Source organism: Podarcis erhardii (assembly GCF_964252035.2).
Source record: "Podarcis erhardii genome assembly, chromosome: 16".
NCBI lineage: Eukaryota > Metazoa > Chordata > Lepidosauria > Squamata > Lacertidae > Podarcis > Podarcis erhardii.
In genome coordinates, this window is record NC_138514.1 from 34156604 (window position 1) to 34171193 (window position 14590).

Below are 14590 nucleotides of genomic sequence, written 5' to 3' on the forward strand. Positions count from 1 at the left end.
TGGACTTTGCTCCTGCTGCCCTGATTAGTTTACTCAGGAATAAGCACCGTTTTGCTATAGAATAGAATAATGCATTTGTGTTGGACCCAAGTATGTTTTACTCAGAGACAAGCCACTTAAATTGATAGGCCTAAGTTAGTTGTGTCCATTAATTTCAGTGACCCTACTCTGAGTAAGACCAGCATTGGCGTAAAAACAAAAACGTGGGCATCTGTAACCAGTCCGTCAGCCCCAACTATAAAATGTCTTTAAAAATATTAGACTGTTTGCTTCTCTCTCTGTTGTCTGCTACTCTGGGTGTGGTTGTTTATCCCAGGCTGCAGGGCCCTAGACTTTGGCTAAGAAGTCCACCCCTGCCCTACTTAAACCACCAAAAAAGTGTAAGAACTGGGCCACTCTCCCCACATCAGCTCCATGTTGTCTTTCAGAAAGAACCCCCCCCCCACAGTTAGCTCTTTCTTCTTACTTCATTTCATTAAGAAAAAAATAAAAGAATAACGGTCAAAGAGTGGATTCTCTGTCAAATACCCTTCAGTGGCTCGCAGTGGGGGGAATAAGTAGATGTCTGTAGCGTCCGTCAGAATAATTGCCGTTCCTTGTCAACCAGGGATGGTGCTGGCCTGATCCAAGATTAAAAGCTCTAGATTAAAGTGAGGAATATATAGAATGTAATAGAATAGACCTTAAATCATTGTATTTGCACTCACAAGAGTCTCTTGTGGTCTGTTTGATGCCGCGGTTGTAGCGCGCTCAAGAAAATGAACCTCTGTTTGCTTACACAGCAATTGGGATGGTTCATCTTTTTAAAATAATTATTGGGAGAGGAACCATTTCTTGTAAAAAGAAAAATGGAAAAAGTCTGCATGCTGTTTTCATTAAGGTCTTAATGATGTCAGCATAATTGAACATAGATTTGCCAGCTCTGTTTGCTTGTGCTGAGTTAAAGAAGAAGAAAGGGGGGGGGCTGTAATTATTGTTAGTGGTTGATTTTAAAAACAAAACCCCAAAAACTCATTGAGGGGGAACTTGGAATGTATGTTATTTGGGAAATGCTAATTTGTGATCTGCCAAATACATGTTTGTTAAGGGACAAATGTGTGTGTATTTGGGCAAGAAAGATAAATGCCCTAATCCAAATGTAGGGACTGGGGTGGGGGGCAGTTTAAATTCAGTTCTCATTTAAAGGTGAACCTGCCTAATTTGCAATTTGAGAACAAGCCTGGACCAAACCACACCAGTCCTTCAAAGTGAACACTTCTCTGAATTTTGTATTGCCAAGTAATGTGCTACACTTGGCTGTTGAGCAGCTTCCATCCATTTCTGGGAAGGGCCATAGCTCATCTGGCTGCGCACATGTTTTGCATGCAGGAAGTCCCAGGTACAATCCCTGACCTCTCCTAGGAGGGTTCACAAATTCCCAGAGAACTGAGCCCCTGGTAAAGCCACCCTCAGTCAGTGTAGACCAAGGATAGGGACCCTGTGGCCCTCCAGATGTTGTTGGACTACAACTCCCATTATCTCTGACAACTGGCTGTGTTGGCTGGGACTGATGGGAGCTCTAGTCCAACAACATATGGAGGGCCACATGTTCCCCATCCCAGGTGCCAGCAGTCCTGTCCTAGAAGTTGACATTGCAAGTGAGGTTAGCTCAGGCAGGTTAAGAGCTTCTTCCCACATTATGTTGCGTATACATACACCTGAGATTTTTCTTTTCATGTGTACACATGAAAGATTTAAGTTGTGTGTGCTATGAACAAATCTTTGGGAAATCGTGCATGTAGGCACAGGGAACCAGGGAACGAGGATGAGCTTTAAACTCTGTTTTGAATGTAAGTTTGGAGGCAAACCTAGTTTTGTTTCTGTGAAGCAGAAGAGATCTGGGTTCCATGGGGAACGGGGCCTTTTCGGTGGTGGTGTTGATGTTTTCAAAACCCCTGCACAAGAGTTGCCCATACAGCTATGTCACTATATGGCTCCTGTTGCTTGGTGAATACTAGTCTCTTTTTTAAAAAGCCTTTTGGAGAGAGGCTGAACTGATAACGTCTTCTGTTTAGTGGTTCTCTTGTTGTAGTATTTTATCACACTGCCTTGATTGGATGTAGCTCTGTGCATTTAGTCACTTCAAGTTCCCTTTGTGTACAAAGAATGTGATAGAAAATGTTAAAATAAATAAATCCCACCGAGACACAGCTGGATTTTTGCCCCTTACATTTTTTTTTTTTAACAAAGTCACAGACGAGTAGTCTGTACCATTTTGGCTTAATGGACAGTTTATTTCATGTACTCGAAAGTAACGGAACCCTGTATTACATCTATCTGTGGCTATGCTTATTTTTCCTGAGTGAGATGGTAAAAGGAATGAATTTGAATTTTGGTTTGTGGATGCACATTCTTCAGATTCTGTTGACTGTGGAGAACACTTCTGCCTTTTGCGTCCCACATCCCCCCCCCAAAAAAAAATGCTTTCAGAAGCTTTAATCTTTAAACTTAATCAGAAAACTGAAATAAATTACAGGGAGCCAAACTCTCCCCCTTTCCCCCTATTCAAGATTAATTAGCCACCCAAAGCACAACCCAAAAGGAACTTGATAACAGCAATGCCTGTTCTTAAAAAAAAAAGTCTTGTTCCAATCAGTAATGACTTTGCACTGTGCAGTCCGGATGAAAAGAAACATCTACATACTACTCTTAGCAATGTGTGCTGAGCTTTGAGATCTGAATAAATTATTGGTTTATTACCGGGTAGGAGCAATGTATTCAGCCCTGAAAACCACATCAACAGTATTGCATAAGCCAGATCGCTGCAGTAGTAACATGTGAATTGTGATTAAAGCAGCTTGCTTGCCACGATTGTGAGTTACTCCGATTTCACTTTATGGATGGTGGTTGAACTATGATTCCTGATGATGATGATTACACTTCTCCTCTCTGTAGATCACTTTTAAAAGAAAAGAAGAAGAAAATCTGTGGCTTAATCTGCTGCAACTTTTAGTTCTCATTGGTAGTGCGTTTTAAAAAGTCCAAACTTTTATTTTCTTTTTAGCTTCTGTGCCTGCCATAGTTTACAAGGCGCCCAGAAGTGACTCACTCATGTATGCACATGGAATAGAAGAAAATTTGGAAAATTAGGAATAGAAGAAATTTGGCCTTTGGCATCCTTGCTGTCCCATAGACATTGAAAAAACTCCCCCCCCCTTTTTATTGCATTTTTGTGTGGCTGGAGGAGGCTTGGTTTAAATATAGCAGGGGTACGGAAGCAGTAGCCTTTGCTACTGCTATCAGCCATGGTGGGTGAAATTTTGGGAGTTGTAGTCCCAAAATACATCAGGAGGGCTAAAAGTTCTCCACTTGTGTCGTAGATTCTGTGCATGGGAACATACAGTGATGGAAATATTTCCCAAATTGGTCAGTTGGTCAGTGGATGAAGTCCTAAATTGCTGTTGAGCGCATGGCACCCCGAAATGAATTAAATCCGTAACTAGAGGTACCACTGTATATGTAACTTGCCTCTTACACTCATTTTACTTACGCAATCACAGCTTTGTGTGTGTGGGGGGGTAAACAAACAAACAAATGGAAAGCGGAAGAAACACGCTGCATTTATTTATTACACACAAACACTTCTGTAAAGCTGGTATTGCGAGCTTTTGAGAGCCAGTGTGGTGTAGTGGTTAAGAGCGGTAGATTTGTAATCTGGGGAACCGGGTTCGCGTCTCCGCTCCTCCACATGCAGCTGCTGGGTGACCTTGGGCTAGTCACACTTCTTTGAAGTCTCTCAGCCCCACTCACCTCACAGAGTGTTTGTTGTGGGGGAAGAAGGGAAAGGAGAATGTTAGCCGCTTTGAGACTCCTGAAGGGGAATGATAAAGCGGGATATCAAATCCAAACTCTTCTTCTTCTTCTTTTCCGCTTTGGGAAGGTGGTGGGAGGGCTCTGGGACCCTATGAATGATGTCACACCATCTTCCGAAAGTTGAGTAGGCATTCCTCCATTGGGGGCTGGGAGTTCCAGAGGTACCTGACTTTAAGCGTTTTTGCATATATGTGGGGATCCCCAGAACCAAACCTTGTAAGATGCAAGTTACCTAACAAGGCTGGCTAGCCGAGGTGTGTGTGGCAAGCCTGCCTGTGTGGAATATAAAAGATTCATTTGGGGGGGAAACAACCCAGCAAGGATTTGAAGCCATGGGTTCAAGGTAACCCCATGCGCACCCTGCCCTCCCCACCTCAGCGAAGTATGTTTAAAGCAAAACTACTATATGCCCGCTTTCTCCCCTCTCCTGCTTCTCACTCAAGTTTAACCGCAAGAGTAATCATGTTTTACAAGGCTGCCTTTTCTCTGTCTACAAAACATCATTCTTAAACTGAAAATGTTTTGGCACTGGAAGCCAGGGCTTCAGTGTGAGCCGGAGAGGACGTTTGTTTTAAAGACGTGGTGTAAATAGAACATACTTTATTCCATTTCCTTTTGAAACTGTTTATACTTGCGTTGTGAAAAATTGTAAGTGTTTGGGGGCATCAAGGGCTTGGGAAGAGACTCGTCAGGGGTGACCTTTCTGCTTACTGCCGGCTCCCGGTGAAATCCAGGGCGTGCAAAGAAAATCCCATGTGGAAGTTTAGGCGATTTCTGTTTTTATACAGTGTTAAGGTGCGAGTGCATCTGCCTATGTTACAGGACACACGGACTGTGCTCTCCCCCCCCCCCCAAAAAAAAGATCTGTGCTGCTTGAATTAACATTTTGGTGGGTTAGATTAAAAGATGACTATTCCTCTCCATCTCCCTGCTGAGCATGAGGAAGCTGAGAATGGTCCATGTTTCCAGATCTATAGTCATACCTCGGGTTGAAGTAGCTTCAGGTTGAGCATTTTTGGGTTACGCTCGGGTGACCCGGAAGTAATGGAATGTGTTACTTCCGGGTTTCACCGCTTGTGCATGCACAGAGGGTCAAAATGACGTCACGCGCTTGTGCAGAAGCGGCGAATCGTGACACGCACAGACGCAGGTTGCATTCGCTTCAGGATGCGAACGGGGCTCCGGAACAGATCCCGTTCACATCCAGAGGTACCACTGTATTGATATAGCTATAGAGGTACCACTGTATAGATATAGATGGGAAACCTTGGGCCCAAGGTCTGAATGTGGCCCCTGGGCCTCCCTGCCTGGCCCTCAGGACTCTCTGCAAGCAGTACCCCTCAGCAGGCCCTGCTTTGCATCCTACTTCAGTGTTTCTGCGGGTCTGGGATGTGCTCTTGATGTTGCAATGCCTCTTGCTTGCCTGGATGGCGAGATGGGAAGCAGTGCTGCCTAGAAACCTCTGACTTACACATGGCTGGAATGCAGCCTGTCGTACAATGGTAAGGCTTGCATCTATTGCTCTGCCAATTTTTCCTCTGGCCACACCCACTTTTGTCTCTGGACCCACCCACTACTAGCATGTGGTCCGCGGAACTTAGCCTTCATGGGAATGTCAACTTTGGGGTGGAAATGATCCCAAGGTCCCTTCCAATGCTACAATTTATGATTCTATGAAATACCTTTCTTTCAGCCACCTCCCAAAGAGAAGTCACTTAAGGCAGCTTACAAAATATAAAAAGCAGACTTTTTAAAAAGCAAGCAACAACAATCCATCATTAAAACACAATTGCCAGACTAAAAGCAGCCTCAGAGAACCAGAACGCAACGAGCCAAAGCTAACAATCAATAAATTAAATTCAGCCAGCAACTTGAATCGAAAGTTTTGTTTAAAGATAAATGTCATCAGTTGCCAGCAGACACAAACTCACCTTTTGGAGCTCTGCCACAAGACATAGAAACATAGAATCGTAGAGTTGTAGAGTTGGAAGGGACCCCAAGGGTCATCAAGTCCAAACGTTTGCCCAATGTGGCAACCCATGACCCTGAGATTAAGAACCTGATGCTCTGCCAACATGGAGGATTTTTTGTTTGTTTGTTCCAAGGATCAAAGTGGATGGTAGATTTGGTCTCAGTCCTGAAATTATAGGTAGAGTGGGTGGGGTGCAGAGAGGAAGGAAGGCTGACAAAGGTGGGCGCGACTTGGCTAAAACCAGAATCAGCAAGTGGTGCCTGTGACTTACATTAAGGGCCTCTTCTCTACCTCTACCCCGTAACAGTGGAAATGGGGCCAAACACAGGGCCAAATGGTGTCCCCCAGGCCCCTCTGCCTGGCCTCAGGACTTTGCCACCATCTCAGACTATGCTTGTCACTGGCCCTACCCCATGCCCTCAAGTGATTCTTGCTAGGCTGCAATGTGTCCTAGAACTGTGAGAATGCTTTTATTTGACTGGATGAAGAAATGTTTGTGGCCTGTGCAGGAAACGTTGCAGGCTCCCTTGCAGTCTGCCCTGCAAGATAGAAATCACGTCCATTGCTGCACCCACCCTTCCCTTTGGTCCTCACCACTGGATTGCAGAGACTTGGACAGTTTTCCACAAGGAATTTGGCCCTCATTCTGCAAAGGTTTTGTCTGTCCTGCCTCATTTGTAGATCTTGAACTCTGATAAAGCTGTTTTACCAGCCTGGGTGGAGGATAGAGAGGGTGTGTGTGTGTGTGTGTGTGTGTGTGTGTGTGTGTGTACTAGCCTGTTGTACAAATACAACACTTCCCTTTAGTTCTCTGCTCACATTTCCCTCCAGCCCTACACACTCCTACCATGTGCTCCCTAGAAGGTTCCCCAAGAAGAAATGCGATCCTCAGGCTTAAAACGATTCCTCTCTCCTCTCCTATTATGTGAGCACTGGCCAGTTCATGGTGTGAAATTCTCCTGCATGATACATGTCAAAATGCACAATTTCTCAGCTTGGTGCAATTATATTACTTTCAGTCATTCAAGGAGCACTCCACACCATCTCTTGTTTAGTGAGCCAGGGACTTGGTTCCAGCTGCTTCCATCCATAATACTTTCATCCCAATCGTGGTGTTCTTTCCCCCAGTTCTCAACACCTTTTCCGACACCACATAGTAACAACCTCCCATTAGCAACACTTTTAAAGGAAACAGCTATCGCTCAGCTGAACACTTCAACGTTGCCTTCAGCTTATGCATCATGGGGATGGAGGGATCAGTCTGTTACAGTTTTCCATGTCGTCGTCCCCACCCATACATCTGTTCTGCCTGTTTCCATATTAATCTGGTGTTTTTTTAAAAAAAAATTCCTTTTAAAAATGCAAATATATGAAGATTCAAATTCAAATGTGTACTTGAATATATATTCCATGCATTTGTCATTTTCAAATAACAGAAAGGTCAATTTATAACAACAGTATCATTCTTTACAATAGCAGAAAAAAAAAAGCTTAGGGTATCTGTAGTGCTGCTGAGACATCAGAGGAGAGCAGAACTTTGTACCAAAGAGAGAGAAGGCAGGGTGGGTGTCTTTCAGTTGAATTACTTTTATTAACAAATAGAACAGCAGGATACTAAATCACCATACATTTATTATAAGTTTTTTGGGGGAAACCCCCCGCCATACCTTCCTTCTCTCCTAGATCAACCAAGGCTAGTTGCTAGTTGCTGATGTACCAAGCCTTAAGGGAGAGATGTTCTGCTGTTCTCCTGTTCCTGGCAATATGCTGCTACAACAAAATACCTATTTCATTACGTATTTTATCTCGTACACACAGTGTACGCAGTGTCCAACATTCTGTCTGCTACTGCAGGGGTTATTGCACTAGCAATGGGTGAGTTTTAATGTTAAACAACAGCAGAAGAATCCAAGGCAGTAGTTTCACTAGTTTCAAGCAACAGATTGCACAATATATTCTGCAGCCAAGTTCCCAGCAACCTGCTCATGCATTCTCTTGTGCCACAACGTTCTACTGGCATAGAACATTTTACCAGCGGAAAATAGTTTACTGCTAAGCGTCTTTAACTTAGCGCTACATTGGACGTAACCCTTCTCAAACATACTTTATCCTTTTAAAAACTACATTGTTTAAAAACACATTTTGGCACTTCATTTTTGGGGCAGAGAGCTAAATTGCAAAATTCAGAGCAAGACAAAACCCAAAAGATAATTCCATTATCCACGTATTAGCCACAGGAGTTGCGCCACTAGATCAGTTTCACATCAAAATGCAGACCAAACAGAATAGTCTTCCAACTCTAGCACCAAACTAAGAGTCCAGATGGCAAATTTTCAGTTCCCCGGACAAGACAGACAAAGGAGTGTTTTATTTTTATTTTTATTAAAAAATATGAACAGGCAAGGATATGGCATATGCCCTCTGCTGCCCTGGCACCAGGGAGTGCTTCTAGGTGTCATTGTCTGTGGCATGCTTGCTTCTCACTTGTTGTTGTGGATTTTGTCTCCATTCCTTGTAACTTCTGCATGTTTCTCCACCTTGGCTTGTGCTCTCTTACTATAAAAGTTGATGGTTTGCTGTTGGGTATTTAAATATGTTGTAAGTATGTAGGTTGGGGGATTGGAATCACCTGCAGGCAAGAAAGATACCAAAGTCTGGAAGCTGGGCGTTTGGAAGCAAATTTCTCCAATTCAGAAGTATCTGATCCCATTACGAGCCTGAGCCCAAATCCCTCTGAAGTTTGGACTAGGTTCTTAAGAACCTCCCTGGACAACCTACTGGATTAGCAGTAATGCAGAATCCCCAAAGTCATCCTTCAGTGAAATGGGGGGAAAGTAATTGTTTGAATCCACATGCTTCATTCATATTCTCCCCCCACCCCCAAATCTTGGTGTGGCTTTTAGACATGGCAGTGGAACTGTCACATGGGGAAGAGCCTTCAGAACACAGTGCCTTTCTACCCTTCTTCCCAAACCTGGCTCATACCATTATTTGGGGAGCTAATTTTGTTAGGTGCTAATTCTTAGCAAGTGCTAAGATCAAAGCTGCCGTTTTCTCCTTGCTGCCACCGCCTCTAGCTCATCTGCCAGGGCTGGGGTGGGAAGGAGAAGAGATAGCCTCAAGGCCGTTAGTCGCCGATCTCTGCCATACTCACTGAGCAAGCAGTCAATCAAATAACCAAGCTATTTCTGCTTTATGAAACGTTCGCGTTAATTTTGCATTTCTGAAATGCTGAACAGCCACTGTTCTGTCTGTAGGATTTATTGATTCTCCATAGTTCTGAGAAAGCAGGTCCCCTATAGCTTTGTATTGCCTCTCAAGCAAAACTCCTGCCGGTGGACTGCTTGATAATAATTAGACTTTGATCTTTTTTCTTCCCCCTTCCCTCCCACCTTCTATTTTCCATAGCAAAAGCAAGCCAGCTCCACAAATTTCACCCAGCAAATCAGTGGGAGGAGAATTCTGTGTGGCTGCCGTCTTCGGGTCGTCGAGGTCGTGGTTTGCAAGCAATCCAGGTCTTAAAAGGGAGAAAGGTTTGTGAGCTCAGAAAACAATGCATAAACAAATATGTGCTATATAATGCAAAGCTGATTCATACTGGCTTGATCTATTGGTCCATCTAGCCTAGTGTTGTCTTCTCCAACTGGAAGTAGCAGTGCAGGTGCTCAGGCACCCAGAAGGAAGTCCCATTATTCACTACCTGATACTTTTAGTTTGGTTGTTCCGGGGGTTGAGCTGGGATGTTCTGCATGTGAAGCAGCTTCATTCCATAGAGAAAGTGGAGCATCTGTTCTGCTTGCAGAAGGTCCAAAGTTTAATCCCTGGCATCTCCAGCTAGGGCTGGGAAAGATTCCTTGTGGGCCAATCAGTGTGGACAGTACTGAAGGAAGTAGACCAGGGTTTCCCAAACTTGGGTCTCCAGCTAGTTTTGGACTACAGCTCCCATCATCCCTAGCTAGCAGGACCAGTGGTCAAGGATGATGGGAACAGTAGTTCAAAAATAGCTGGAGACCCAAGTTTGGGAAACCCTGAAGTAGACCAGTCGTTTGACGCCATATAAGCTCCTTATGTTCCTAATTTGGGTGTTCTGCCTTTCTATTCTCCCAATCACTCTGAGGTAGGCTAGGCTAGGTCAGAGAAAGAGTGACTGGCCTAAAGTCCCACACAGTGTGTGGGGCTTGAAGCCCTTCACTCCGAGTCCCACATTCTAACGCATAGATGGAGAACCTTTGGTCTTCCAGATGTGGCTGGACGATGTCTCCCATCATCACTGGCTGAGGCTGATGGGAGTTGGAGCTCAACAACATCTTGAGCACCACTGTGTCACACTAACTCAGGGAAGGGCCCTGGCACATTGGTTGAGCATCTGCATTGCATGCAAAAAGAATCCCAGGTTGAGTCACTGGCAACACAACTGGGGAGCTTCCCCTATCCAAAGCTCCATAGAGCTGCTGCCAGTCAGTGCAAACAATTATGAGCTGGGTGGACTCAGTATAAGGCAGCTTTTGAAGTGCTTTGCCACTGAGCTATGGTCCTTTCTCAGCAATGCTTGTGGATGCTGCCATAATTCTGACTCTAGAGGAGAAGTGCCAATCATGGTGGCAGAAGGAAGGAAAAGCAAAGCAGCACTCACAACGATGTGCAAGCAAGGGAAGGAAAATATCTGGAATCCATTGGAAGCTGCCTTTGATCCATATAGCTCAAGATTATCTGCTCTGACTGGCAGTGGGTCTGCAGGCTTTCAGGCAAGGAGATATTCCCAGCACTGCTTAGCAGTGTCAAGGGTTGACCTTGGGACCTTCTGCATGCAGAAGAGATGTTCTCCCACTGAGATGTTCTCCCATGGCCCTTCACCGTGGGAATTCCTGGGTACAAAAGAATCTTGTAAGGAGCCCAAGGCTTGCACACTTTGAACTTTGTGCTTGTCTTTTTTGGGAAAATTTTGCAAAGCAGATAATGAAAACTGTTCACAGTCTAGTCTTTGCAGCATTTATTTCAGCATTTATTTATCTTTGCAAAATATCCCCAGCAAAAGTAAAAAATAAATAAATAAATGTCAGATCCCTGCCCTGAGAGTCTTGCAGTCAGAGTCTTGCAGGGTGTCGAGACAAAAAGGATGGTGGGAAAGGGAGAGGCAATATTAACATGAGCTGGATCACTGAGTGCAATCCTATACATATTAGTAGTAGTAGTAGTAGTATATCACCTTTCATCCAAAGATCACAGGGTGGTTCACAACAGAAAAATACAAAGTATTTTTTTCAATTATATTTTATTAAGTTTCAACATTTTGAATATATAGAGTCAAAACACAATTTCATCTTTTCTCTTATTTTTGTTGACTTCCCACCCCCTTTTCTATGAATTTGTTGTTTTTCACCTCCTGCACTGTATCTTCTATCAAATCATGGCCACGATATTATAATCTAGTTACTTCTGTTGCTATTAAGTATGCAAAACACTTAATAGATGTGGGAAGGCAGGCAGGTGGGGCTTGAGTGAGGGCAGGCTGAGATTGGTGGGGCTGTGGCCCTTTCGTCCATACGGACCACCCTCCACTACATTAAAGGATGAAGGTGGTTGCATAGCATTTGCTAATGAATAAAAGAAACCCCAATGTCTTTTCAATCTTCTTCTTCCCTAACAGATCAGTCCAAACAGTTTGTCGTGGAGTCTCTCTACATCATCAGCTGCTACGGTACTTTGGTGGAGCATGTGCTGGAACCGCGGCCCCTCAGCACTGCCCCAAAGATAAGCGACGACACCCCACTGGAAATGGTGACTTGTCCAAGGGCTAGCTGGACGCTCGTTAGGTAGTCTTCCCTTCCCTAACTTCTGCTCTTGCTTCATTTTGTGCTTGCGGTTAGAGGTTCTTCTTCTCGGGTCCGATTCGGAACTTCCAGCCTCCAGGGGATCCAGTTCCAGGGCGTTCCTCAGTTTTAATCACAGGTGGAGGTGTCAGAGCAAAATGTATGTGGGAATTCCTTTTTCATGCAACACACATTCCACAAGAAAAAAAACTGCAGTCAGGGTAAATTGTCTGCTGAAATAGACAGACCCAATGGTCTGACTCAGTATAAGGCAACTTCTTATGTTTTTATGTTCCCAATTACAACATATATATTGCCGCTGTTGGAATAGCTCAGTCAGTAGAGCATGAGGCTCTAAAATACAAGGTTGTGGGTTTGAGCCCCAAGTTGGACAAAAGATTCCTGCATTGCAGAGGGTTGGACGAGATCAGTGGTTCCCAACCTTTTTTTTAGCCATGCCCCACCTAAGCATCTCTAAAATCCTGACACACACACCCCGGTGACATATAAGTCTTATTATCCAAAAAGTGAACTATTCATGTGGAGGAAGCCTAAAAGGCCATTAACTTGGTCTAACTCATTCTCAAATTGCCCCCTCCTCCCAAAAAATCAAATTGCTCCCCTGTGGGGTGTGTGCCCCACGTTGGGAACCACGGGACTAGATGATCCTCGTGGTCCGTTTCAACTCTGCAATTCTTTGATTCTATATGGGGATCTGGAGTCTACTCACGTTGGTGTGTACTCTGAGCTTAACTATAATAATGATAGTCAAATGTTCTGCATCAAGTTCACCTGAAATCTGTGCAAAGCGATGACATCTTCTGCCCTGTTCCAGCCTAACTGGGAAAATAGACTGGAAGGAGGCAGACAGATTGGCCCCACAGAAAGCTCCCGTGGGCCTGATCAAGCCCAGGGGCTGCCAACTCAGCCCTCCGCAGCCTGCAGTGAGCGACTAGACCAATTGTCTTATGCAGGTCTTCCAAGCGGGTGTGTTCTGAAGGCTATTTAAAGAAATTAGCCATGACTTACCGAATAAAACCAAAGGAGGATTGCTGAGAAAATATTGTCAGTGCTTTTGACATTTTAAAATATTTTTCAATTGATTTTCTTTTCTTTTTTTCCTGTTTGGTAGGCTCCAATCTTCTTCAGTGCTGGCTTATTCCTGGCTTAGACTAATCAATACATGATTTGCCAAGCAATTGAAGAGAGGCCAGCCCTGATTAAAATGACAACACTGTCTTTCTTTCTTTCTTTCCCAGGGCCATTATTGTCAAAACAAGCAACTTGTAATGGCATTGTGAATTCTAGCTGGATCAATATTCTGTAACTTTGCACAACTTCTTTTTCACAGATCCTTAGTTCTTGCAGTGTCATATGATACATCAATGCCCTGGGTTAGGATCAGGTCAGGCCTAAGCAATGAGTTATGAGAAGTTGCACAAAAGTGGCAAACCCACATCCCCCAGAAACATGCTTTTAAGAAACCCTTGCTGGGTTTCTGTGGCGGCCAGTGAAGGGGAAAGTAGAAAAATATGTTAATTCAGTGACTTCATGTCACACATTTATCCAAGTAAGCATTTCGTTTAAAAAGTCTTAATTCATCAGCATTTTAGTTTGAGTTTCTTCTAATGTCCACATTTCTCTATGCAATTTTGCCCATTGTATCCATTTTTGCAAAACAAGATTCCATAACATAATGCATTTTTTGCATGTTCTTTTCATAGATATATGCATTTGAATTTTGTAGTTCAGTTCTTCACTCTCATACTCACATACTCTAGGGCTATATATGCATCTTTATGCACACTTAGCCCTAGAGTATGTGAGTATGAGAGTGAAGAACTGAACTACAAAATTCAGAGTAGTGTGAATTTTGAAGGGTGGCTGTGCTTGCATATTGTTTCAGAAAGTGCAAAATTGATGGGTTTTTCTGTAAACATGGACCGAATTGGATTTCTTCCCCACCCTTAACTAGACCACTAGTTCATCTAGACAGGGGTCTCCTCAGACTAACAGCATCTCTCCACTTTTCGAAACAATATGCAAACTGAAACGCTTGCCATACTTAGAAATCCACACTTCTCCATATTTTGCTGTGCTGTTCTCCAGCCAAATAATGTGTACCAAAAATGCATATACTAGAGCAGGTGTCTTCAAACTTTTCAGACCTGGGACTTTCAACCCAAACATACATTTAGGACCCCTTTCTGAATCTTTCACCATACGTGCTCCTGTTGCGACCCACCTTGGATCAGGCTGCAGCCCACTACTGGGTCCTGACCCACCGCCTGAGAACCAGTGTACTCAAGGCAAAGTTTGTATATCAACACATACATTACTGAAAATAGCATACAAAAACAAATTACACAAGGAAAATTGCAAATTTGTATATTATGCAAAATTGCATATAAAGATGTGTGTAGTAGGAGAAATCCACACTCAAATCATGAGGGCTTGTTTCTTTTAAAAAGAAATTCACAGAACTAATGTGAAAGTGCGGACAAATGCAGTTGGGGGGGGCGCGGAATGAGAAACAGAAAAATTGAAATGGACAGGTTCAGCTATCCCTAGTTCCATAGCTCAGTAGTCCCCTTGGGTTTCAGGTGGCAAGAGTTCTTTCCCATCACCTGCTGCCTGTTTGCTGTGAGCCCCCAAGCCAGTTTCATACTGACGTTCGATAGACAAATAATCTGACCTGATGGAAGTCAGCTCCCCCTGTTCCTAAATTGATCTCTGTGTCAGAAAGAGTAATGTATGAAACATGCGTGTTTTCACAACTTCCCTTCAGGTTGGGCCACTCCTCACCCCTTTCCCATCTCTGTGTGTGTGTGTTTGTGTGTGTGTGGAATATTCCGTGCTTGTACGAAACGACTTTAAATAATTATAAACACTGCACTCTCTTGCATAAATAATCGGATGCGATGACACAGATGCTGATTTTTCTTCCAGCTTAAAT

At 43.8% G+C, this 14590-nt stretch overlaps 1 protein-coding gene across 4 annotated transcripts in view; it reads left to right on the forward strand.

Annotated features, from left to right (window-relative positions):
- Window positions 1–14590, forward strand: part of BCAS3 (BCAS3 microtubule associated cell migration factor) — a 460752-nt gene that overhangs the window by 201242 nt on the left and 244920 nt on the right. For all 4 annotated transcript variants that reach the window (XM_081844097.1, XM_081844099.1, XM_081844096.1 and 1 more), the window contains 2 exons: window positions 9233–9357; window positions 11472–11637. In XM_081844097.1, the coding sequence (XP_081700223.1) occupies window positions 9233–9357; window positions 11472–11637 (291 nt within the window). The remainder of the gene's footprint in view (window positions 1–9232; window positions 9358–11471; window positions 11638–14590) is intronic.